The sequence below is a fragment of the Pezoporus flaviventris genome, unplaced genomic scaffold (genome assembly GCF_033815535.1).
Source record: "Pezoporus flaviventris isolate CSIRO_AGI_PZ_B2104156 unplaced genomic scaffold, CSIRO_AGI_Pfla_v1 ptg000041l, whole genome shotgun sequence".
NCBI classification, from domain to species: Eukaryota; Metazoa; Chordata; class Aves; order Psittaciformes; family Psittacidae; genus Pezoporus; species Pezoporus flaviventris.
Genome location: NW_026892589.1, coordinates 10,942,489 through 10,969,595, shown reverse-complemented (window position 1 = coordinate 10,969,595; position 27,107 = coordinate 10,942,489). Strand labels below are relative to the sequence as shown.

The window sequence follows — 27,107 nt, the reverse complement described above, 5'->3', positions numbered from 1 at the left end:
ACAAACCAATGTTAAACTGTGTAATTATTTTGCCAGTGTCAAACAGACCTAAATATCTGAGTGCCTGATCTGTGCTCTCTTACCTGTCTCTTAACTTCCCCATGTTTTGCCTTCTCCCTGTAGGAAGCCATAGTCAGTGCATGGATTCTGTTCAGCGATGGGTCAGTGACACCTTTAGATATCTATGACTCCAAGGACTTCTCCATCACCGTCACCTCACTGGATGAGATGGTAGTGTCTACACACCAAAACCTCCAGTCCAGATGGCCTGTGGTGGTGGCAGAAGGGGATGGGCAAGGACCTCTGATTAAAATTGAAATGGTCATCAGTGAGCCATGCCAGAAGACTAAGCGGAAGAGCATTCTGGCTGTTGGGAAAGGAAACGTCAAAGTGAAGTTTGGTCAAAAAGATTCTGACCAAAAAGGAAGCACTAATGACATTGATGATACAGATAAAGATTTTAAAAGCCATGCAATCAATTCTATAGAGAAACCTGCTGAACAAGAGAGGACAGTACAAGAGTGGTTCAAAAACCACGAGGACATGTCCAGTCATGAGGACAATGCAAACAAAAGCACAACTTTCGTATATCCCATTGATCAGGAGTCCCTGGAGGACGGCCAGCTCCAAAATAACCCAACCGCCTTCACAGGTTTCCCTGTGCAAGTAGAAATACCAGGAGAAAACAATCCCAGTGATCTCACATTGACTTCAAGAGGATTAACAGATTTGGAGATTGGCATGTATGCTCTGCTGTGTGTTTTCTGCTTAGCAATCTTGGTCTTCTTGATAAACTGTGTGGCATTTGCTTGGAAGTACAGGCATAAAAGGTTTGCTGTGAGTGAGCAAGGCAATATCCCCCATTCCCATGATTGGGTCTGGCTTGGAAATGAGGTTGAACTGCTGGAAAACACAGTTGACATTTCGCTCCCGTCAGAGGAGTGCACTACCATGATTGACAGAGGAATGCAGTTTGAAGAAAGCAACTTTCTCCTTAATGGGAGCTCTCAGAAGACTCTTCATAACCATATCCTCAGATCTTCTGAGTACCTTTGTGAAAAAGAAGTTAAAAGTGAACCTATAAATCCTTCTGGGCCAAAGCAGAAGCGAGTAAAGTTCACTTCATATACAACGATACTGCCAGAGGATGGAGGCCCCTACACCAATTCAATTCTATTTGACAGTGATGATAATATTAAATGGGTATGCCAAGATATGAATCTTGGTGATTCCAAGGAACTTAGGGACTATATGGAAAGACTGCAAGACAATATGTAAAACTACTTTCTTATGTTTGTAATCACCTTTATGCCTTCTGTTTATGGATGGTGGAGCAGTCAGTCCAGTCAGCAATAGGAACAAGACAGCCCAACTTTGGAGTTACTGAGATGATAACCTGATATCACTGAGCAGGTACAAGAGGCTGGCTGAATTAAACCTGTTTCACCACAAACCAGGATGTGCCCCTAAAACAGCTACCTGTAGGTGTTGGAGGTGTCACACACTATGGCTGTTTTTGTATACTGCCTGGTACTAGCAAAATGCTAATACAACTGCGCTCAGACTCAGAGGAGACTTCATTGTTTGTCATCTCTCATGATAAATGGTAAATCAGAAAAGAAAGGGATACTTGTTTGCATTGATTTTTCTAGTTGTCGTCCTTTGTAAAGCACAGTAGACATTTCTTGCTTACAGCCTGAAACGAGGCTTACATTAAAAGGGATCTGAATGAATCTAATTTTATTGCCTATGTGCAATGCAGCCAAGTAGTCATCTTATTTTTTACAGCTATAAAACCCCCCATGTGGTTAATTTCTTTTCCTATTGTTTATGACTATTATTTGACTTACTTAGGAAACATTAAATATTTACTTTGGAGGTTTTTTTTGGTTGTACCAAAGTGTAGTATGGTAATATTTATAATGATTTAAGTTTTCTATTCATCTGCATCAGCCCCTAGAGATACCTCTTTCATCACCAATTATCTTTCTCCTTTTCTTATGGGTATATGGGTCGTTAGTATTTGAAACACAGAAAGGTGTTAGAACTCTTACTGGGAAAGGGTTGTATCTTCTTACAGGGAAATGTAAATACAATAATAAACCCTGGAAAATAAAAATCAAGGAGTAACCCTGGGTTTACTTTTGTCATTGCTATTGTGAAAAAGTAACCTACAACAAAACAGCACATACTTCAAAGGAAAATGCTTTCCTGAAACAGCAGCTGGGTTGACAATAAACGTTATCCTCAGAATAAGAAAGTTACATGTGGCATCAAAATGCAGAGAATAGGAAGGATATTTCCTAGCAAGCAAAAGCCTGGAGCCAGTGTTGCTCTGCACTAATTAGAACACCAATTGTAGAGTTCAGCAGGACAAAGAAGTCCATGCTCAACAGTTAATGTCCAGACCTAGTCTAAAACATCTCTGACTGTAAAGACACTAAAAACTTTACACCATTTTACTTCATTAAAGAAGGAAAGAAGGAAAGAAAAGACACACTGGGCACATTACAAAGTGACTGACTGTTCTCAAGTTTAACAAGGGAAGTATGCTGGAGATTCAAAGCTCCATTTCATATGCATTACGTGTATTTTTGTACTGAAGGATGACTCAAATAAGTTGAAAATCACAGCTAGAAAAAAAATGAATCTACATAATACTCAACAAAAACAATAAAGCACATGTTCTTGTGATGGATCCTGTGCAATAAACACAAGATCCAAATTACAACTGCCTTACATAACTTAGCTCGTGACAGGATTTGAATTTTGTAATTCAGTTCTGCTATTAGAACAGACGAGACCACCTTAACCACGGGAAATCCTGCATTTGCAGCCTAATCCATAACTGGGAACAGGTTTAATGTAACTGCTGCAAAGTATGAGAATTTTAATGGTGAGTCTAGAAAGTGAGAACATCAGGCTTAGCTAAGTGATGAGAGACTTACGTTTGCTGGCACTGAACTGCACAGTGAGGGGATGGCATCTGTTATAATCTAATTTTAAGTAGAGAAAATAATAGAGCACAGAGATACTTCTGTTTCATAAGGGATGCAGCACTTGTGCATCAAATGAAGTCTTGGGTTGTTTAACAAATGTTCCCTTCTCCTTAAATGATCCAGACCTCATAAGGAAATATTAATTCCTACTATGAACCTTGTTACTACCAACATAAAAATCCCTTTTTAGAGTTTAACATCTCTTTCCATCACGTTATTTTGTATGTGGCCCAAGCATAAAGCAAGAGTATTATCTGCACAATAGTAAGTAAGTGAGTATAAATCAACCACAAATAAGTTTACTCTGGAAATCAGAGGGAACAGCTTGCTGATGGCAGTTGCAGAGGGCAAACAGCAGAGCTATTTTCCTGAGCACATACCATCAGTTCACCAGTGGAACTGTGATCTCACAGCAGTGTACTGGACTCCATGCCCTGTTTCTGCACTGTGGCTCAGTACACCTGCGGATGCTGACCTCTTCTTGTCAGTGCCACAGAGGCACACAATAAATGGATGCCTTTGTCAGTGTGCTGAGCTGCTCTTTGACTCATTAACAGCCAATGGAAACCAACAACTTCATTTACGTGGTCAGGAATTTCTCAAGGACTGTGACCTTGAGAGACTGAAGATCATCGCTAAGTCAGAGTGCTCACCACTGCCACACGGGTGTGTCCTTGAACTTGCACCTGAGGCCTAACCCCTGCTTGTACCTACCAGTGGCTGTACATTCAGGCTGCACACTTAAGTATGTGGGGGAAGGACAGCCCTGTGTGCAGCATGGTCATTGCTAGAAGCCACCAGAATCTGTAAACTAGGAGAAAAAAATCTGCAACTGCAGCTCATATAGCCTTTCTTTTTTGGTTTGGTTTTTTTTACATCACATGTTGGGACATGCAAGTTCTTACATGGAAAATGGCAATACAAAAAACCAAAAGAAGTGAGAATTCTGTTCTCAGTAATTACACCAGTAAAGCAGAGCTATTCTGGACTTATACTGCTTTAAGCACTTTGCTACTTCTTATAAAATTGAAAAGAATTTAGATGAATAGATTCAATACAAAATATGGTTTGGAGCTGATCAGTCCTTTAAAAATTAAATAGCTTTAATTTCAAAATTGTGACATACTTTAAGTAAATTTAATTTAAATTGAAATTATTTTAAACGCCCCCACAGTTTTCTGATTCACCTGAACTTTTTTCAATTCCGCTTTTAAAATCAAGTATTTTATTCATGGAATATATAATATTTCTTTTTGCTGTTAAATGAACAGCACTTAACATCGATAAAAAGAGTCTGTGCTTTCGAGAGTACAAAGCAAAGGCTGCCACATATGATCAACAGGCACCATGTGTGTGTATGTATGTATGCAGGAAACTAGGACTGTCTAGGAGAGCAAAGCCAAACTACACTGACAGATTAATTAGTAGTATGCTTCAGTAGGTGCCCAGAAGAGCAACACCTGTAATTTACTGCTGAACAAACCCAGCACGTCTAGAGAAGATGCTGTGCGCCAGCTGTTGAGGAAGGACAGGGCGCACTATCAGCACACAGACCAGGAGACACCCAGGCAAAGAGTGGATTAATGGAACACGGCGAGTTTGCAGACCTTAAAAATAAAGCTGATGCCAGACGTCACCTCTTGTAACGCGAGTGAGTGATTTATGGCAGTGGCATAAAAGAACAGAGAAGCCAGTAATTCTCACCTGTGCAGAAGGTTTTCTTTCTGTTGGCCATCACACACAGCCCAGCTCCATGTGACTTGTCTCTACCTTCTTCCCCAGTGAAGCAAGAACTTACTTAGGAAACCAGGGCCCTGCTCTCCTCTTGACGTAGAACCACAGAGATTAACGTTTTGAGCTGCTGTTTCTTAATTCATACTGGGGAATGTACAAGAAAATCTTACAGCCATACAACACAGTACAAACAGTCCATTATTCAATGGAACCCCTGTATTTCAAGGTAGAGTACCCTATGAGTGAAATAACTTTTTATAGCGGATATGCTCTTTTCTGAAATATAAATCATGTGCACTACATTGAAATACACTACAGTGTATTGTGAAATGCATACATTAACTGCTGAATCTATAACACTGAATATGTATATACATCACACCCAAGGTATTTATACAATATAATAAGTCTTAGATGTATAACATAATGAATTCTGTTCAAAATAAACTGTAAGTTAAGACAATGAAAGAGAACTTTTATATCTGTGTAATTTGTATGCTGATTAAGTTATTCAAGCCTCAGTTTTCATCTTTAAATGTGCTCTTAAAAAATCCTTATTTTCTGTAGGCAGATGTCTGAAATAAAGACTTCACTCTTCAGTAAAGCAGCAACTGAAAGCCTGTGAAAGAAACAGATTCTGCTGGAGAAATAAACATAATGGCCATGTTTTTTTAACACTGACTAAACCATTCACCGTTTATACTGGTCAGGGTGATCTGCTGGTTGGGTGGAGGGAGAGGTGTGCCTGCAGTGTGAAGTCAGTTGGCAGAATCACCAGCGGGTGGAATGCTCCTGCGCCTCCTTGCTCAAAGCAACACAAATCACCCGATTACACAGTCCAAGGATTTCCCCCAACCTTCCTGGCAACTGGTGTCCCAGCCCCCTCTTCCTGCAGCAAGTGATCTCTTCCCAGCACCAAACGTAAGGAACAAATGACCTACTAAATGACCACTGGCTTGCAGAGAACAGCAGAGAGGCATCTCTGTTTTCAAAGGTAACAAATTTCACCCATGGGTGACTCATCATATGTCAAGTATTAGATTTAGGGGTCTGAATTTCCTTACCTTCCCATTAGTACCAGTCTCAAAATCATTAAGTGACCGCTGACCTCATCACAAGTGCTGTAGGACAGGAGCTTGCTAATGTCAAAATAGGAAATTTAGCTTTTGCTCAAGGTTTTGGAGGTGGTTGCAGAACCAGAAACACAAACTCTCCCAAAACCTCCCAGAGTGATTGGGCTTACCAAAGACAACACTGTGCCGACATTCAGGAGGGGACTCCATCTTTTTTCTGCTTGCAGCTGGGCCACGTTTGAGAGCTGACTGTACAATCTCACTGCAAAGGTATGGGCTGCTCTTGTGCTAGTGGGAGCCATTCAACATCACCTGAATGATTTAATGATCACTACTGTCATTTCTCAAGTACTGAGTTGTGGTTTTATATAAAGTCAATTAAATGAGTGGATTGAAAACTGTAATTTAGGAAATGCCCCAGAGTACCTAAACTTTAATGTGCATCAGACACCAATTCCATTTGGTCACCACAACAGTAAAATAAGACACATTTTTCATAAAGGACACTCCTTCCGTACTGCCAGTTATATTTGGTCCCTGTTTGACCCTTACAGTGACACTCTTCCCCTTACCAGTATCTGATTAAAGAGATGCCAGTAGATCTGCTTACACTGCCGTACTCCATTCGGTGTAATGAAAGGGATCAGACGATGAGCTTTTACAGAAAAACAGTCTTTGCAGTTATATTTTACACACACACACACACACACACTCAACTGTTCAAAACAACTACTGTATGTGTAAATTTTAACTACCTCTGTGTGTGTGCTATGTAATGGAAAATAATTACCTGCATTCACCTGGGAAAAAAACAGCCCAACAAATACAGCTTTTTTTCCTCCCAAAAAAGTCAGCCCTCAGGATTTGGCAGGCAGAAGGCCCACACAGTGATATTTGCCACAAATTAAACAGGCCACATCCCGGAGGCTGTCTCAGCTGAAACTCCCACTGGTCTTGTTAGGAGCTGGACTGAGGCAGGAGCAGACAATCGCCAAGTCAGGTCTGGAGCCTGAGAGGTTGGCAATGTCCTCATGTCACACAAACTGGACCCAATTGGTAGTGCCTCCAGCCAGTACCAAGCAGGCCACATGACACATTGCAGTACGTGATATTCATGGAGCTGAAGCTATTAATTCTACACCATCCCAAATCTACCCTGAAATCTTATCCCCGAGTTATTTCCTGTGCTGAAATAGCACAAGAGCAGAAGTTACAGTATGCTGTGAGTAGGAGATACTCTTGGTCCCACTGGAATCGTGATGGCTTTAACTATGATCAGGATTCTCTGGTATTCCAGGTATCACTACCAGGCAAACTGAAGCCCACAGCAGTTGTAATGGCCAAAACCTGACCCAACCTGTTCTATGTATAAAAATCCCATGTATAAAAAAGTCCTCCTGATTATTGTTCCAGACTTCCTTTTCTCTGAGTACATGTGCCGGTGGACATTAGAGTGTCTGTATTACCGTGTATTTTGTTCATACAGTGAAACTAGTACTGTGTAAAATGGATTTTTTTAGGTTTTGCTTTTTTAGACAGTTCTAGCTTAAAATGGAAAAAAATCCATTAAAATGCATACTAATTCTTCTTGGGAAGGGATCCATACATTATGCACACCACACTGATCTAGATATCAGACGAAACACACCATCTAGTGTGGATTAATACACCGTCTACTGTGGATTTATGTCAGACCTTACCTCTGAACTGAAGCTTGTTTTATAGTTGAAGTTCATGGTCTGTAATCTTTGCAGTGATTCTCTCATCACAGCAAACACCACCTATCATGAAAGGTGCTTAAAAACCCAGAAGCTTGAGTTAATTGTATCTTCTTTAAAAAGAATAAACAAACAGAAACCTAAACCCCCCATAACAGAAGCTGCTCTCTGAAAAAGCACGAGGTGGCATTACTGTTCATTAGGAATTAGTAACTTATTAAAACATTCAAAAAATTACAACATACATAAAAAGATGTCACTGCCGGCTATAAATCAGCCTTTCACTTGGGGTAAAATACTACTTCTTCCATGAGAAATAAATTTTGACAATTACTTTTATTTCCAATAGCTAGATTAAGAGCATGTTATATTATCAGTTTAATTCACTTCCGGTATACAGTGAGAGGTCAGAGTCAATACCCAGACAAGCAGACAAACTATGTAAAAAGCCACCTACCTAGTGCAAGGAAACCGAACTACAGAACTAATAACTCTTTGCCTAATCATAGCTAAGCATTTGTTAATGTTTCCCCTTGGTTTATTTAAGCTGGGTATAGGTATCTCTTTTAATTCCAGGGACAGTAGATAAGACATTGATACCACTTAATACTATGCTACATATGTATGTAGCATACATGCATACACATGGCATCACTACTAATATGTAGCTGATAGCACCAAATTGGCCAATTTAAGTGAAAATGTTGCAGGATCTTTAAAAAAAAAAAAGATTAAAAAAAATTCAAATCACTTACTTCCAACAGCCTGATTTACAGACAGGTTACAAGAATGTCAGTTACAAGAATCTCTTTCTAGGGGGGTTTAGCAAGGACTGAAGAGATTGATACAAACCAAGCAAAATTAAGAACTTTATCCAAAGCCAGAGGATGTTAATTCCATTGACATCAATTGCTGACTAGAAGGGGTCAGCTGGAATCCCACCCACTCTGCTGTAAGCACTTCAGGCCACTGAAGAGGAAAGACACACTGGTACTGCTCCCCCCTGACCTTACCTAAACCTGCCTGCAGAACAAGAGAAGGGGGGTGCACAAATGGCAAACACAGACGTGCTGTGCTCTTTTTGACATAACCTTCCAAGCAGGAAAGGGGCAAGGGCTCAGCAGGAGCTGGAAGAAATCAGAGACTGCCCAAATACCGTGAGGTTGAAAATAGCCATCATACTGTTTATGCTGCTTGTGTTGACTCTCGGTTAGCTCTGGCCCACTGCAGAAGAGGGTTGCTCAAGTCCTTTTCTGGCTTTAAACCATCTCTAATGCATCACTCTAACTTAGCAAATTGTTTAAAAGCACCAAAGCACACATCACCAAAACACACGCTAGCAAAAGATTTCAGGCTTTTAGGGTTTATGCCAGAAGAAGCTGAGCATGTAACTTAAGCCATTTCATTTGCTGCCCTACAAAAGCTGCATTGCTCTAGATAAGCTTTCTAAAAGCCAAAGTTTCTAAGGGCATTCCCTAATTTGAAAGAGTTCATCTTCCGGCACTTCTTTCTGTTGACCCCACCAGCAGAAAAGTATATTGAAAATGAAAAGCTGGCAGCTTACCTGATGGCAGCAGGGATGTAATGAGCCATTTCGGGATTCCCGATTACTTTTCAATGAGAAAGATGCTGATGTACTCCAAGATTCATGTGACCGCTCCACTGCTGGGACACTGTCCAAAGTGGCAGGGAGCTGGGTGTCCTTAGGGGGACGCGCCTGCAGGCAGAGGTGGATGTGAAGTACACCAGAAACTGGACAGTGACAACACAGGAGGTGAGAAAAACTTCACAGAAAGCGCAGGAGCCTGATGTGCTGGTGGGGAGTTTGCACATCAGTAACAAAGTATAAACCAGCCAGCCCTTTGCTTAACAAGTTTATCATACACCCAGGAGCCACTGTGGCATTCCTGAGACAACAGCTTCCACTTTCAACTAAGCTTCATTTAAATAAGAACACTTGACATAGTATTTCTGAAGGCAAACACGGATCAAAGCAAGGATTTTGCTGTATGTTCAGCTGCTATTTGACTGTGCTACCTTTTTTTTTTTTCACTGCAGCTTACGTTGTTATGTTCTTGGTCATTGTAACTTGGTCACTGTAAGGAAATGCTAGTGATCTGACTCAGTACTGTGTGTACCGGCAATCCAAATAATGGAAGTACGATTTTGACAATGTAATACAGTTTGTAAGTGAACTAGTTCCTTTCACTTGCCAGAAGGTGATAGAATGTCCCTACCCCGAGTCATACCAGTGTTTGGGGCTGCCTTTTGCCTTCATTTTCTGACATTTTGAAATATGAAAATTTTGAAACTACTTCATATAAAACCTTGGAGCCACTCAATCTGGCCATAAATTTGGACTCAGAATTATGTTTATGTTCACAGGCTCTTTTTTTAGCAAGGATACAGGAGTCTCTATTATAGAAGAATCACAGAATGGTTTGGGTTGGAAGGGACCTTACATTAGATCATCTAGTTCCAACCCCAAAGAAGTTGTCCCCCCACCCTTAGGACCTGAGCTGGCCTCTAGCAAACAATGCTCTTTGTATTAAAAATTCAAGCCAGATAGGAAAAAGGGTAGTATGACTCACATTTAAATGCCCTGGATCTGCAGGTCACATAGATGTGAAGTGTTTCTGCAGTTGGCAATTTTCATGGGTTAAGAAAATATTCTACCATCTTTGCTGGAAATCCCTTTCATGAAAGGTAACATCACGTAGCACTCTATTTTTTTCCTGCCAAGAAAGGAAAAATAGGGGTTAGAATCACTGAGGTGGCCACATCAGCACAGACACTGGGAATAGTTGGCATTTTCTCAGTTACATCATCACATAGTCTGTAAATGATGCATCACGCCATTATCTGCACACTGTAAAAGAGAAAAGAGAGGAAGAGATTCACAGCTTGCTTCTTTTTTTCATGAATGGGGCAAACGTGTTAGTAGTGTGCCAGATCTCCTAATTACTTAAAACTGTAAGCTTTTAGCTGAATCTATTTCTGCCTGGTTTCATCTCTTTTAACACTGCTTTTATGCAGAGGTTGTCTTTACCGTGAGACTTGTCTTTGCAGTCAGGGAAAAAAATGTCCCAACAAAAGACATTGCGGTTGTGTTTCTACACTGCAGCAGCCCCGAGAAACGCAGCAGTGACGGACCCTTCTGCTGTTCAGGAAGGGCACACAGGCAGGGAGAAACACAGCAGATACCAGAGTCTTGTCTCCTTGAACAGTGTTAACAACAGTCTCCAGACTCGGCTGAGACTGAGGCCCCAGTAAAAAGCTACTCAGATTTTCAAATCGTCTTTGGCATTTACATACGTTTTGACATCTCTTACAGTACCCAAATACCTTTAACAATCTTTTAAGGAGGAAGAAGACTAAATCTTTCTGAAAGCTAACAGGGCTTGTTCCCAGGTGCCCCTGGGTAACATGCTCCAAAACATCATAAATGATTTAAGACCTTGACCTACCAGTCAGGCAGCACTGACTTAGTCAAATTTGCAGGCTTTTTGCTTAAGTATTACAGCAAGAAAAGCTTATCAGAGCCACAACAACAGATACCTGTCACTCACTTTGCCACTTACACTGAGAAGCATTTGGTTCAACTACTTTGCTATTGAGCAGTATTAGTTTTGTTCCCTTTCCAGCAAAAGAGGGCACTTGTCCATACACCTAAATTAGAAAACACATGCTCTGTCATTTCTATTGTAGTCATAACTTAGCGATCCATTAAATATGAACCAGTTCACTGAACAGAGAAACTAAAACGATAAACAAACTCCCAAATTAGTAAAAAAAATAATAAAAATAATGCTTTGGGCAACAGCTTTTTATTTTTAACTCCCAACTCAATGAATGCATCCAATTAGTTTCAAAACCATGCATCTGCTTCTTCCTTCTCTTTTGGAGCAGAGATGCCTTTCCAAAGAGTGGAAAAGCTACTTAGCACTGGGAAGACCAAATCTGGAGTAATTTTTTCAGTTCTGGATGCCCCCCTATAAGAAAGACATGGACATACTGGAGCAGGACCAGTGAATGGCCACTATGATGATTAAGAGACTGCAACAATTGACACGTGAGGCCAGGCTCAGAGCTGGCACTGCTCAGCCTTGAGAAGTCTCAGTCTCTCAGGGGCAATCATAATGTCTGTAAGCACTGGATGGGAAGGAACAAAGAAGATTATTCTTCAGACTTTTCAGTGAAGGGACAAAAGGCAAAGGGCACTAATTGAAATACAGAAAAAAAAATGAGGTAGTAAACACCTGACACTCAGGTATGTCACAGACAGGGGAGAACTGTGCTTTGCTGTGTCCCTAATGAACCAAACACACTGTAAGGAACAAGAACTAGGAGTAACCCAAACTACGGAAAGGAAAATGTCACTGCAAGAGCCCTGGCCAACATTAGCTGCTATACATCTTGATAGCTATTATTAACTGTGCAACCAGCAAGTGCTTAGTACAGAGGGTGTTTTGTGCAATGTAACACAATTTAAGATTGTTTCCTGAATTACCATCTAGTACTAACAGGCAATGTACAGACACATATGGAGACAAGAAACCTCACAGAAGCTAGGGAGTGAATGCAATACTGAGCGAGAGCTCAATACATCTCACACTGTGTCTGCAGGGAAAGGGTTTTTTTTAAGGTTAGCTGCACAGTGGTTCTGGTTAGGTCAAGGCTATGAAAGTGTGTGGGTGAAAATCCGCTGCACACTGGTACTGGGTAGGTCTAAATGCCTTTAAAGGTATGCATTATGGTCCTGTTCTACTGTGTTTGAAAAATGTCCAAGTCACAGAGGCAACAGCAGGGTGGAAAGAGGAAGAGAGTAAAGGCATCATGATTAAGTGCTAGCCAATAGCCCCACAAGTTTTTTGAGTTCAATGCTAGTTCAGCCTCTGCAGAGACATCTGTGTCTGAGGACAGCTCTAACAAAGAATGGTATTTTGGAAACCAGAAGAGCCTGGAGTCATGATGGTCTGAATATGACAGGTCTAAATAAAGCTGGCAGGACTTGTTTCTGCTCCCACAACTGCTCACCATGAAGGTACAATAGATAGCATCCCATACCGTTCACCCCTTCAGGAGTGCTGCATACAGAGCTCTCAAGCTGGTATGGCCTCCTTTTGACAGTGGCTTCCATGAAATGCTTTCTCCCCTCCCTCTGTAGATATGCACTACTGCCCAAGGGAGCAGAGCCCTGGCTGGCTGCAAACCATCTGTCTTCTCTTGGCTACAGATTTCCCGGCAGCAGCAGAGCAGGACCCAGATCAGACCACACTGCTTGGTTGGGTCCTCATGGCATGTTCTGACTGTCTGATTTAAGATGTTACAAAAAGGGCTATTTTTAGTGACACATTTTGTGCATTTGCCTCCTACAGAGGCCGCCTACATTTGGTGCTTCACTGACCCTGTTCTAATGTTGGATGCACCTTGGATGTCCCCCTCTCCTTTGGTGTAATTTCAGGATAAATTAGAGGAGATGATATACAGTGAGTTTTGCATCCCTTTGCAAACACATATCATCTGAGCGGAGCTGCAATGTGCCATTGACAGATTATTTTCTGAGTGGTTCCTATTTTTGTGTATGCCATACTCAGGTGTCGGCATGTCCTGGCACACTTGAAAAGGTAAGCAGCACTTTTTGCCATCTTCCCTAGGTGTTTCTGGACTGGTTTTGTTGAGATAAGAAGGTCTTTTTCTAGCCCCCTTCACGTTTCTTCTTCAGATACTGTAAGAGGCATAGCAACTTTACTAATTTATTTGCAGAAACCATTGAAGATTGCATTTACTGTGATCAAATCCCCTTAAGTAAAATATAAACCACTACTTCTCTGACTGTAAAGCCTAAATCAATAATGGACATGAAATCATCAAGTTTAATCTCAAACACAGTGAACCCAAGTAATCACTCTTCTTGATATAAAACTAATTCTGTTTGACAATAAAATACTACTATTCTGTGCCATAAACCAATGGAACAAATAACTTTCTTAACCCTGACAGTTGCTGTCCAGAATCATTACATCTCCTCTTCTTAGTGATCAAGCATGTCACTATACTACCGCTTCAGCTCAATTCCCCTTCTAGAAAGCACACCACCTGCACCAGAACTTTGACAGTATTTCCTGTTAAGAAAAGTATTACAGTATCTCCTCTTCTTCCTATTTGCCAAAACAACACAGGTTGTACAAGAAACACACAAACAACACTGAAGATATTCCTTGGCATACGGCTAGATTGTTTCTCAAGGCTAAGTGTCAGCGATGAATGAATCTGAGCCCCAAATGCAGGTATCACAAAACCCATAATCAACAGCAGTGAGGCTGAGGTTTCTTACAAATGTGCATCAACATAATTTTTCCAAGAACTGCACATTCCCCTCCTATGCTGGCAAAAAATGACTCAGAATTTGGAGGGGTCTGCCACATGGGATGCTTTGTAGGCTGGTGCCTAAAATGCTGCAGCATTCGTTAGTACACAGGAGACTGAAACACATGCCAACACCCAGCCCAGCACATATGGATGTCTGCAGGCACATGTTAAGAATACCTGGCCATATTCTTGTCATGTTTCTCTTAATTAGAGCTCCTTGTGTAGTCCTGACACCAAGCCCATAAATTCCTGATGTCATTGATAAATAATACACCTGACAACCAAGACACAAAAGCTGCCTCAGCTGCCCATATGCTCCAAGGCCTGCCGTTACAGAAAACTGAGCCTTGTAATCTTTAGGGTGATAGGCAACTAAAAACCAAAACACTATTACTCCAGAAAACAGGAGTATTATCTAAGTAATAACTTGTCCTTGCAATAAAATGGAGGGCTGGCCAGCAGAGTGGGAAGAAGGACCAACTGAGCAGATGCACCCAGCCAAGGCTACAGAGAGAGCTTCTCTGCTGCAGCTTTGCAGGGGATGGTAGGGTAAGTAATAATATATATGTAATAATGTACTCCCGGGTGTTTGCTAGAGAAAAGCTGACTCTTTGCCAGATCACGTCACATGCATCAATAGAAAAGTAGAGGATATAAACAGTTCTATTCCTTGAATTTCCTTGCTCTAGAGTCACTGAATCAGGAGAGTCTTGTTATTATTAATTAACTTTGCATCACTGAAGTGTTGCTGCATTGAAGAAGCTTCTCAAAAACGTGCATTTTTTAAGAAGCAAATATGCAGCAGCATCTCAATCATTTAAAATAATGAGAGGGACCACACTCCTTTTAACTGTTAGCATTTAACCACTGGGTCGTCTATATACAGTCACAAATCAAATCAGGAAGACTATCTGAAACAAGATCTGCAGGTCTTCTCACCAGTGCGTACTGGTTCCCAGTTGCAACTGGAAGAAATTATGTGATAATCATCTTATGAAATCTCAAATTTTGGTAACATCTTCCATGCTTGCAATACTATTTTAAAGCACGAAGCCATGACACACTTTTTAGAGTAGAAGCAATGTCCGATTTCTTTTTTCCACTACTGGCAGAATAGCTCACATTCAGATCAGCACTAGATAGGTCCTTCAGTTTCCCAAGCTTTCAAAGCTCTGGATTTTCAAGAGGCTCTGCTTACATTCAGACATCACAGGAGTGTAGAGCTAATTCAAGCAGCTGTGATTTACCTGTCTAGCATAGAGTCCCTGCTCTTGAAATCTTCACTCAGGGGGTTATTATTTTTGTCAAAACTCTTCCAGTGAATAAACTCCACATAATAACAGCCAGGCCAAAGAGCAGAGTCTGATCCAAGTCAAATCTATTCCCATACAAGTCTATGAAAACCTGATTATCTCACTGCTGAAATTCTGGGGTGGAAGTTAGCGAACAAGAGCCAGGGGCTGTTATCATCTTGTTAACGTCAAAGCTTGATTTCTTCCCCATCCTTTCAGTATTTCTGAAAATGCACACCCTCTCAGAGTCCTTGATAACAATTTGGTAGCTCTCAAGCTGAGAAGTTTTAATATTCTGTGGCTTCGGTTTTTTTCCCATTTTTTTAATGGAAAAAATTATTCAATATGGTCATTTTATTGTGAAAGGAGGAGCAGGAACATGTGCCATTTGTGTGCAAAAGACATGTTCCCAGTAAGTGTTGTAATTTCATAATTATAAATTTTGGGGGGTAACTAAGAGGAATGAATAGCTTTGAAACAGAATGGGCTTTACATTCTGTACAGGTAGGATTTGTTAATTTCATTTGTTGCTTGGGCCTTGATATTTAGATTTACGAAGATCTTAAAAACGTAACAATCAAAAGTCTAATCCCTTGTCAGAGAAAAAAAAGAATGCCTGGTTTTTTACACTTGCAAATATATTCAGTGATAGTGTAGATGTATAATTATAAAGATTCTGAAAGATCATGAATTTAGTATTTTAAACAACATGCCAGATTTTAAATGACAATTACGGCTTTCTATGGTTCAAGAATCAGCATGCTGTTTCTCTTCTGTTGGAGAAATATTCATCAGCACCACGATGGCATTCTGGCAGTAATTACTTCGAGCTTAGTCAGAAATAGATTTCCAGTATTACCTACCACAAATGATGCAGCAACCTGTCTGGCACTGAGGTAGAGCTTGATCCCTCTTCCTTCAAAAATTCATCCTCCCCCCCCCCCCCCCCCCCGTTTTTATTGCCTTCACTGGACTGATCCTCACAAGGCTGGGTACATTTGCAGTTTGGGCAGGTGGAACAATGCAGTCCTGCCACTAGTACTTCCCTGTGTCCAGGAGAGCATTTGTCCTACCAGGCAGCCATCTGGGGAAGGGAACGACAGAAAGGGAAGTGGGGATTACTTTTCCCATAGGCGCACTGAGCTCCATATTGAACTGGAAGCATGTTTTCCAGCTTCCCAACATGTTCGTGTTTTATAACAGGACAGAATCAGAGCTGGTAAGACACCTACTTGACAATATTCAAACACCCTGGTGATAAAAATGCTCATGTCTGCAGTGGGAGACCTAGACTAAAGGACTGTTTTTGAAGTGGAGCTCTTGACTTTTACCTGATTCTCCTGAGAATCCGTCTGTTCTACTTGCACCAGACAGTGATTCTTCTCAGCTGTGCCACTGTCTACTTGAGAAACCTTTCCCAACAAAAGATTAATCAAAAGTGTGTGTCCCTGTAAATCCCAGTGTGTTTTCACAGACAGTTCTAAAGAAAATGACCAAGACAAGCTGCAATGTTATTTCTCCACAAGTGCAGCAGGAAGCTCCAATTCTGTTTTCTATAGAGCAACAAGCTCTTTGACTATATTCTTTTCCCAAATTGCTATCTGCCCTAGTCTGAACTGTCACAGCACACTACACACTGTTTTATACCATGCCCAGTCAGAAAATCTGATGTTTCTTTGGTGCTTTTAATTACTGGTATTGATAAATGCAATAAGTTCTAGTGGGTGTAAATTACACACAGATCTGTAAACAAATGGTATGGTTACTATACACAGTCTATCACTGTCAGCCACAACTTGCTCTCGTGAGAGCAGAAAAAACTTAGAAGTACTCAGCCCTTAGGAATGGTGTATATTTGCTCATTCATATGGATCAGCAAACCATCTGTGTTTGTGTCAAATAGGCCAAAAAAAAAGGGAAAAGTCTCCCCAGCTCCCAGGTGATGTTTCTACACCTGAAAAAGGCTGGTTTGTTTAAGCAAAATGTTCCATCTAACACTACAATCACAATGAAATTTCACTGAAAAATACTTGAAAGGAAATGTTTTAATTAGGTTTCCTTCAGAGATGGGAAGAAAACACGTTTAAAGGTCTTTTAGAAATTAAGGTTTTATTTTGATTTCTGAGTCTCAAATGGAGGTTTCCTATTCTCCTCCTTCACCTCAATAAAATTCTTGGCAAGGGAGATATTTTGAACAGAAGTTTCTAAACCACGTGGGTTTTTCCACTTCAGAGTGAAATCAACATGGGATTGTCTGAATTTCCTGAAAAGCCCAAATTCTGAGTTTCAGCTAATGTTTAAAAGCCATTCTAGATATGGAGCCAAATACAAAGCCTGGTGTAACCCTGCCATGGTAACTGAACTGCTCCAAGAGTAGCCTTGACTCTGTTTCCTCATCAACTGCAAGAAACTAGGGTCTGGGCCACAGTGGTTGGAATATGACAGAAGATACCTGCATGAAAAAACTGCCAGGACCTTCACCCCATATTTTAGGCATGATATAAAGAGGCTGTGCAGGTTACCCACCTGTGATTAAGTGGATTCGAGCACCTGCTGAAAGCTTTGCTCAAAACAGGATAAATTTTTAATCCCTCCAAATTGACTCTGCAGCTGTAGAAGGTTTCTCTTTCTTTTGTAAAATATTGATAAGGTGGGAGCAATATTCTGTGGGGAGAAAAGATCAGCATTAAAAGCTAAATCTCTATCTCCTAAGCAGCTAACATTTTTTATGGGAGTTGTTCATGGATTATTCTTAATGGTTTATCTTCAAAATGTCTGTGTTGGCTATTTTTCCTGATGAGTATCCTGACTTTCCATGGCGATGATGGGAGTCATCTTGTGCACTTTGAAAGGCTATGACAATGTAGGCAAAACATGTTGTGAACATCTTGCGACACAGATCGCAAACTTAATAACAAGCTCTGCTTTCCTCCACCTTAAATCCAACATGCTAATTTTAAATTTCTCCTAAAGGGAAACTTTTCCCCTCTGATTTGTATTTTCTGCTAACCCACTCCCTTTCCAGGGTCTACATGGCCACAAAACAGAGCAGCCCAGACATAACAAAGCACCTCAGAGGAATTTAACTAGTGTTTTCCAGTGGTCCAGGAAAGTTTAATCTAAGTCTTTATCCTAATCAGAACCTGCAGAGATTTTTTTTAAATCCTCTCCTCATAATTATTGTTCACAGTTAATACCACAGCAGTACCCAGAATATAGCTAGTTGAGTATTTTCCAACAAAATGCATTTTCAGAAAGTAAAGCAATAGAAATTGCAGCTTAAAATGAGATCAGATTGGCTTTGATGGGTTTTATGGGAAGGCTGGCCAAGCCTGGGATGGAATTTCTGGTCAAAACACAGAGCAAAAGCACAACCTGACTGAGGTACGCAGTAAGGAACCGGCCTCTGCCCTGAAGTACTGTCATCCCTGTCTCATAACCAGAGAACAAGCCGAGCGATATGTGGTCATACGCAGAGTTTCAGCCACAAAGAACTAAACTCAGAACTTCAGGACCTTGTCCAATGTCTTTCACATGAACTCATCATTCAAATGCCTTTTAGGTGACCGGCTGTCTAGTACAAGGTCATACCATAAACTGCAAACAACCCTACAGATGAAACCATGGATCACCTGTTTCTAGTTTAGTTATCTGTTACACGCTCTTTTACAGTCAGATTTCTTCCGCTTTTATTACTTTGTCAAACAACACACTTTTTTCTTTAAAACAAGTTTCTTTTCCCTCTGGTGTAACAATTAATGGTATTTGAAAAGATCACAGATGGGTGAACAGGCTTGGAGAAACCAAAAAACAACCTCTACCAAAATGTCCAAAATGTGTGAAGCGATCCTGTCTATCTGATGTTAGATAAAAATGCAAGTACTCACATTTCCAAACTAGAGCTTGTTAGAATTTTTAATTAAAAACATGAGAAACTTTTTGCTGTCTGTACACTTGTTAAAATATTTCAAAATGTCATCTCTGAATTATCAGATTATCCTCAAAACTTAACCCTTCTCAGCTGCTTAGTTTTCATCCATTCCAATGTTTTTCATGTTTCCATAACATAAAATTACTTGTCATTTAAATTGTACTTATCATTTATGTTTTTAGGCTGAGCTACTGAGAAACTCTGTGTATGCTGCTGAAGCAGTTCTCACTGAAGAAATGTAGAGAAGGATCAAGCACAGATCCATTCATTTTTTTTCCTGTCAGAACTAGTTTTCCAATGGAAAATTCAGTTTCAAGCAATAGCCAATTTCTGCAGAAAAAGTTGTTTTCTCACTGAAAAGCTGAACCATCAAAACACACTGTATTTTGATTCTGAAATACTGCAATTACGCTCTGTGAGAACTGTATTCATTTGCCTTTTTTCTATTCTCCTCTACGACTCCTGGCCTACATCTTCCAGGATGTGGCACAGACACTTGGCAGACAATTCATTACCTACGTTCTGGTGAAGAACATCGTAGGATGTAAAGCCTGACCCTGGAACAAACACTACAGAGAGTGGCAAATTAGGACAAGATGCAATGCCTATGAGAAATCAACACTGCAATAAGATACATAAAGTTATATACATATATAAGTAAAAATAATCAAAGTAATACAGAGAAAATTCATTATTTCAACCTTTCACTGAAAATTTCACACCTGCAAAGGAAGATAAATTCCACTTTGTGACTGAACCCAGGTGAAGATTCTGTTTATAATGCTGAATTTAATCCTTCCTTAACTCAGGAGTAAATTCAGGACCAGAATTCTGCAATGAGATTGTTTTGGGTGTATTTCCATTGCATGTTCATGCTCTGAATTCTCAATCTGGTTCCTGCCACTACTGAAGACTTAAATCTGACTTTTGAATACCCCACTTTCTGACACTTGCCAGTCCCTCAAGGGCCAGCTTGTGCAGATGACTTCTAACCCAGACATATATGCTGTTTAAATGCCCGTGAGCCACTTCATCTAACGTTGCAACTACCCTCCCTTCTGACACTGTCATAGGTATATGTGGAACTTTCCCTACTCCCCATCTGCTGTCACCTACGTTTATAACTGAGCAAAAGAATTTCTCACTCTTAGCCCTACTATGCTTCTACCTCACAACTTCTCAAGTTTAAGCAGTGAGAAAATAATGTGAAACTGAGAAAATCTCTTGAGAGTTTTATTAATTGTTAACAGGTAGCTGAAAATGAGCATACCAATGGCTGTGCTGCAGATGATGAGAATTAACATTTCACCAAGTATTAAAAAAGACTGATACTAAGACCTACTCTAAGAGAGAGTCGTAGTTATTAAAAACATCCTACTATGAGACATAATCCAATACAATTCCAAGTCTTTTTCACTACCTCTTTTGATTAATTCTGGGTATAATGCTATAATAGCTTGAGCTAATCTAAACATGGATGGGAAGCCATACCACAAAACCTAATTTTTGTTAGGTTAGTTTTCAGCTGAATCAACCCTCTACAGCTCACTTTATACACACAAGGGACTGCACAACCAGGGGCAGGAAAGCAGCCTCCATCACTCGGTTTTAGCTGCCATGTAACCACAACTTGGAATTTACCAGTTCCCTTCCCTTCTACTTCTGGTTGCATAACAGCAGACCTTTTGATGTAGGACTATACTCTGAGAAGCATTTAAACTGTTACTGTTAAATTGGCCTGTCTGCTAGCAGAAGTGTCTAGGGTAGCAGGAATACTGCCAAAACATCATGATGTTGCAGCAAAACACTAACAACATTTATCCAAGACTTGTAAATCACACTGCAAAGATCACAGTAAGTTTACTAAATGATAAACTTCTTGTTAGAGCTGCACTAGCAACTCTATTTCAGGCAGAAAATACTAGGGCCAGCCAATCTGGGAGCTATGGTTTTAGACCAGGTCTCCGGTCTTACTCATACGGTATCAATGGACACATCCTCCACAAAGAAAAGGTAGGAAAAGCCTCCTACTCAGCAGTGTATTAGGGAAAAATGCAAGTATATGAACAGTTGTCAACCTACTGAAAGGAACATTTTATTTTACCCTAGGCCAGGTGAGTGTATTTCTCAGCAGGCTCCACATATTGGCTCTGATGTTAAAAGTTCCTGCGTTGGAATGACTGGGGTACAGAAGTACTTTGTTCTTCTGTAACACCCGATCCTTTGGCTTCACCACTGTCTGAGTCCAAACCTTTCTTTCCAAACCCTGCGTGGGCCAAAGGAGAGCAATTTCATTCAGATCTAGGTCTCTGTTATAACACTGCTGCTTCCCTCAGTGAGAGGATTGAGCCGTTTCCCTCAGCTGACCCTGGTCCAAATGGGACTGTAATTGGAATCAGAAAAAGGAACATTCAGCTGCAGTTAGCAGTGTGTTAATTATTAAAGGCTAAAGGGCTCCACAGTTATTAATATTACAGTGTGAATTTCTCTCCCTCATTTGGGGAAGAGAGGGGGCTCTGCAGTGCTGTTTAAGAATTGACAGAGGTAGTAACACAGTTTTGGTTCTTTCACTACTGTTGACACAGTCACCAAAGTAACCGTGTCAAACAAAAGCAAAAAAGAATGTGCTTCTCTTTATTGCTGAGCTTCCTCAAAGAGTCCACTGCAGCACTTACAAGAACAAAAGCACAGCTGTGTATCCCTGGAGGGAATGTAGAAATTGTGGTCTTCCTCTGGGATATCTAGAGGTCCTTCTGCATGCCTTGGACTGAAAAAAAACATTTATGTACATACTTACTTTGAATATCTCTATGGAATTTCTCTTGACCTAATTAGGTATTTTGATTTCAGTGAGATGACTGCATATGCTTAAGTAATTTTGTATGGTGTTGCAGCAGTTGTGCCATGCAATCCAGAGAGACACAGGATGCTCATAATGGCTTGTATGGCCGTTATTAATTTCCAATTAGAAAACAAGCATATTTAGGGATAAATATTCTCGATTCTCTAGCCAACAACCCTGTCACCAGTTTTATTTTCTTAGGGCCCCTGTGTATGTCACTCCAAATCCTACTCTCTGCTCAGAGAAGCTGTAGCAGCGATAACTTGACATGAAGTGGGCAGAATCTGAGAAGCCTGTAATAACTGCAGTAAGTTTTGCATATGGCAGAAGGAAGAAGCTGGGCTTTCTCCAAGAAGACTGTATGAGAAGTCACTATAAATAACTTACCCTGTCTGTGTAGAACAAACCCATGTTTTGCACATTTGCCATAACAAACAAGTCAAGTCATATATGTATAAATAGCATTTCTTTTTCTTTTGGAAGACAGAAAAAGGGAAGGTGTTCCCTCTCCATTTCACTGAATTCTCTTTCCCTCTGTCTCCCAGTTTCTGCACTGCCTTTAGTCATTCTGTAAACACCCATCACTCTATCACTACACTAACTTATAGAGACAGGGAGCTGCTCCTAGTTGGAGCTCAACAATTGGTTATTTTGAAAAACCCAATAACTACCTAGATTATAGCCCTATGTTAGCACCATTTCTTGCCCCGCAATAGCTTACAAAGACCCCAAGGGATGTTGCCACCTGCCTGACACCACACAGTAATAATGACCTACTGTTGGAGCAGGATTGAGATGTGTCTGTGTAGTGCGTGTTCTGCTGGGTAGCAGTGTCAACTCACATGGCACCAAGAGACAGCAGCTCAAAATATGCTCCCTGGTCAAGAAGACCCATTCAGAGCAAGTCAAAATACAGATCATGCAGACCATCAAAATTCAAACCTTCAAAATGTATCTTTTGCCCCACATTGAGAGTCAAAGATGATGTTTTCCCTGGGACAGCATCTGAAAGGCTTTTAAAATTATTACTTTTAAAAATACCAAAATGTTTCTTTTTTCCTCCAAAGTAAATCCATTTAATCCTTGAGAGTCATGAGGACAAAAACCTATAAAATTAAGAAGGCTACTGAAATTGCATATCCATAGAAACTAATAAACTGGATCAATAAGGTAAGGGAAAACAAGCTAAATTGCAATTATAAAGTCAAACTGAGTAATTTACATTTTTCTCCACTAAAAATTCACTGAGAAGCGACATGTGCCATGAAACATTTCAATTTCAGCAAAACTGCTGCTTTCAATGGAAAACTTCCATCCAAACACCTCTGAAGTGTTACGTGTTGGGTTTTTTCAGCTTCCTTGCAACACGAGTGCCACCTGCTGGTTGCTTCAGCGCTGCCTGTGCACAAGCCCTTCACAACACAACACTCCAACGACTTCTCTAGGGGAAAAAAGCCCCCAGGGTTCTGGTCTTGTCCTGCAATCACTACTCACCAAAACACTGCAGCTGAAGAGCTGACTCTTCTCTTCCAGAGCCTACTAAACAACAGAGTGTATTAACCAGCCTGATACAGCAATGACAGCACTGCAAGGGATGGTGTCTAGCTGATTTTCACCACCACTACAACAGCAGAGGACTGCTACCTTATCTCCATAATAGAATGTCAAAGGGAGCTGCAGTGTCATATGACAAATATTATTAGGATATTTTATCTTAATCTCTTCCAGTCAGTATCTCAAAATAATATTTTTTTGGAATAGCATAAGAACAACAAAAATACAGCATCAGATCAAAGGTGCTCACTCAGTACCCTCCCCTGAGAGTGGGTACAACAGACTGCCCTGACTAAATGTACAAGAAATCAGGGAAATGATCCTACACCTTTAAAAACCCCTGAGCTCCCTCTGGCAGTCAGTGGTTCAGTGGCTTCTTCAGCTGGAAACTGCAGCCAGGTCATTTTCCTTAAAAGCCACACTTACCTAGTCAATCTCTCATGAATTTGATTGAGACCGTTTATACTTTGGCTCCTACAACATCGTATGGTACCAAGATCTGCAGTTTAATCACAATTTCTATAAAAAATTAATTCCTCTTATTTGTTCTGAACCAGCACTTTGACAATGTCACTGGGAACTCCTGTATCTTGTGTTACAAAAAGCAATAAAGTAAAGAATAACCATTCTCTACATGCCTGATCCACCTCCTTCTTGGTTTTACAAATCTCTCACCTATGCCAGCTCAAGCTGGTAAGTGCTGCCCTGTTTAATTCCTCCCTCTCTGTAAACCACACTCTGCTTCTGAGCATCTCCATGCCTTTTTGCAAACTTCTGGCACTATCCATGTGTGGTCTGGTGGCAAGTGCTGTTCACAGAGTTCCAGCCAGGTATGGGAGTACCACAGACTATAGGGCAGCACAATTACTTCTACTCTGATTTCCCTGTTCATTCCCATAATTCTATTTAGCTGTTGGACTGCAGCTAGCACTGAGATGTATTTTCCAAGAGCCACCTCCTCTATCACATCATTGCTTTATTCTGCCCTCTTCTATGCTTTGAGCCAGTAGCGTCAAGTAGCCAGCCAGAGCCTGGATTAGGTTCAGGACAGTAAATCCTTGCCTGGAAAGATGGTCAGAAGCTGCAGGCTGCCTAGTGCTCCTGGATGATCCCAGTATCACTGTCACCTTAATAGATGCAAGAGGCAAAAGGCTATGAATAAGCAGCAGGTCATACTCAGGTCCCAGTTCTGCAAACATTTGTAAGTGTAGCGTTTCTCTGGCTTAGGCTTTAACAGCTTGCTCTAAATTCTCCCTATATCAGAAATATTATTTGTAGTCATGTGGTGATGATTTCTTCACTAAAGCAATCTGCTGCATGAGGCAGAGTGCAAGAATTGCCATTTTTTAAATGAGCTCAGTGTTTTGATGCATACTTTGTCAATGTTTTATTAAGTGGCCAATAAGAACATGCAGAATCTCAGGTCTGGTAGTGTTTTTCCAGATATTTTCAATACCACACTCTGCTACATACTCCTGCACTTCAGTAATCTCTGGGAAGTCTGCATCTAGCACATTACAGTCTAGCTTCCTTGCAGTTAAAATGAGCTAGACAACTACTGCACACCAGAGGCTCAGTTGATTCACTGGACCATATTCACTCCAGATGTAAATCTACTGCAATGGACTCACATCAGTGTGAAACAAGGCTATTCTCTTTTTGGAAAAGGTGGTTTTGTAAATGGATCTGTTAGTAGTGTTATCTCCAGATTTCTTTGCTTCTGCTTTGATGCTGGATCAGGTGATTACTTTTTACTAATTTACATTTTTCCTTGTTTATAATATTTTTGTTGATTTCACGGTAAGGGAAATTTAAACACAAATCTGAATGAGAATTCTGAAGCAGCTCTCAAGGATGTTAAGGGATTTACCACAATGTGCAGGTTTTCCCTTTTCTTTCTCATTGTGTTGTGTGTCCGTTCTCTTCCTTTATTTTAGTATCTGTATCAAACTACAGACACTAATCTGCATTTTGTCTCCCTCCTATAGCCTTCTGTATGCGCTTATAACCATTTCTGTGCAGCAAATCTGCCTTCCACCTGCTTGTGCCAACAACTCCATAGACACAACCAGAACGGCTGAGTCTGGAGTAACTCTGCAAAGTTACGAGGTACTGCTCAGGAGTTGCCTTCTCTTCCTCCTTCAATCCTTTATTAAAATGACCTTGCACAGCGGATTAACCGACTCTCCATCTCACTTAACATCACAGAGCAAACTGAGACATGACATGCACAAAACAGGCTTCATAAAACGTGAAGCCTCTTTTACTGCCTCCTTTCTGTTACTACTCCTGTTGCAACTCTGCCCTTGAATCCCCAGCTCTACTCCTTACAGCATAGTTTACATAATTCTATACTTATATCTATTTTATGATTCTCATCTATGTCCGTTACCAGGTAAGATCTTGTGAGTTGACTCCACAATGTTACCACTAATACATAATTCATGATTAATAGCAGCCATCCAAGATCCAGATTCTATTATGAAAAACACAGCAAACATGACACCCAATCCTTGCTGCACAGAGCCTGGCAATCTAGGCGGGCAAATACTAGAAGACAGTAAACAGAAACACAAAGTGGGAAAGCATTATCCAAGAATTTACAGCAGGTCAGCATTACAATCCAGCCTTTACCACTACGGCAATCACTGCCTCAGCTCTGACTCAGGGCCTGGCTTTTTTCACAAAAAGCCACTTGATATTTTGCTACTAATTCTGAAAGCAGATCAAGCAGGAAAGAGGCAATACTGAATGTCTATGTGCGAGTTAATGGGGCTACACACTTAACAGGAAGCATTTGGCTCTTACAAAATCAGACCTTCAGTTATTGAGCTTTATTGCACACTTCCCATGACACAAAGGGAGGTTCTGATGTCTCTGCAAAAACTGTGGTGTCCCTCAGGTGATGTTTTCTCAGAACATAAACATAAAAGAGAGGTGAGATTTCCTACTGTAGACTTGTTTGGCATGAAGTCTTCACATGTTGGTATATTTTTCCCATTAATGAGATTCCTGTCAGGTTTAGACAGTTCTTCAGATTCATCAGATGAAGAAAAGGGACATTTCTGCTGACAGCGTAGATTCTAGCCTGTCTCTTCAAAACTGAAGGCATTAATATTAGATATAAACAGATAGCTTTAACACCGTCTGTCATGGGAGCCAACTCTAGTGACATCTTCAGGAGACCCATTACCACTAGCTTCCTCCAAAGCTTTCTATGTCGTTCTGTAACATGGAGGCAAATTGCTTGGTAACATCACACTTTGAGAAAGATACTCCAAAGGCAACCTCTGGGACATCAGTTTAGACTTGTACTCTCCATAAAGATGAAAAGGTAAGTAGCCTTTCCATTCAAAGTGTTGGAAAAGCATACTCCTCTCACAAAAAGAGACATCATTCAAAAAAAGGCAGATAAAAAGCATCTATCATTACCAGGAGATAAAGCTTAATAATGCTTCCAAGTTCTCCAGTAACATCACCATCACCAGCTGTGAGTTTGCTGGCTGGATCCATAAGCCTGTTAAGACACTAGTTCATACAAATCCTGCCTTTTTCCCTATTTCTCCTCCCTGACTCTAATAAATGCACAAGC

The 27,107-nt window shown here is 40.6% G+C and overlaps 1 protein-coding gene and 1 long non-coding RNA gene across 4 annotated transcripts in view; one reads left to right on the top strand and one right to left on the bottom strand.

Moving 5' to 3' along the window:
• Positions 1–2,130, top strand: part of LOC133275897 (transmembrane protein 132B-like) — a 233,867-nt gene extending 231,737 nt beyond the window's left edge. For all 3 annotated transcript variants that reach the window (XM_061466176.1, XM_061466178.1, XM_061466177.1), the window contains one exon: positions 124–2,130. In XM_061466176.1, coding sequence (XP_061322160.1) covers positions 124–1,278 — 1,155 coding nt within the window. In that variant the 3' untranslated portion in view covers positions 1,279–2,130. The remainder of the gene's footprint in view (positions 1–123) is intronic.
• Positions 2,131–3,291: 1,161 nt separating this feature from the next.
• The window catches only part of LOC133275901 (uncharacterized), a 237,307-nt gene continuing 213,491 nt past the window's right edge, over positions 3,292–27,107 (bottom strand). Inside the window, exons 2-3 of the long non-coding RNA XR_009745727.1 lie at positions 3,502–3,825; positions 3,292–3,469 (exon numbers count right to left, since the gene is read on the bottom strand). This is a non-coding gene — a long non-coding RNA (uncharacterized LOC133275901). The remainder of the gene's footprint in view (positions 3,470–3,501; positions 3,826–27,107) is intronic.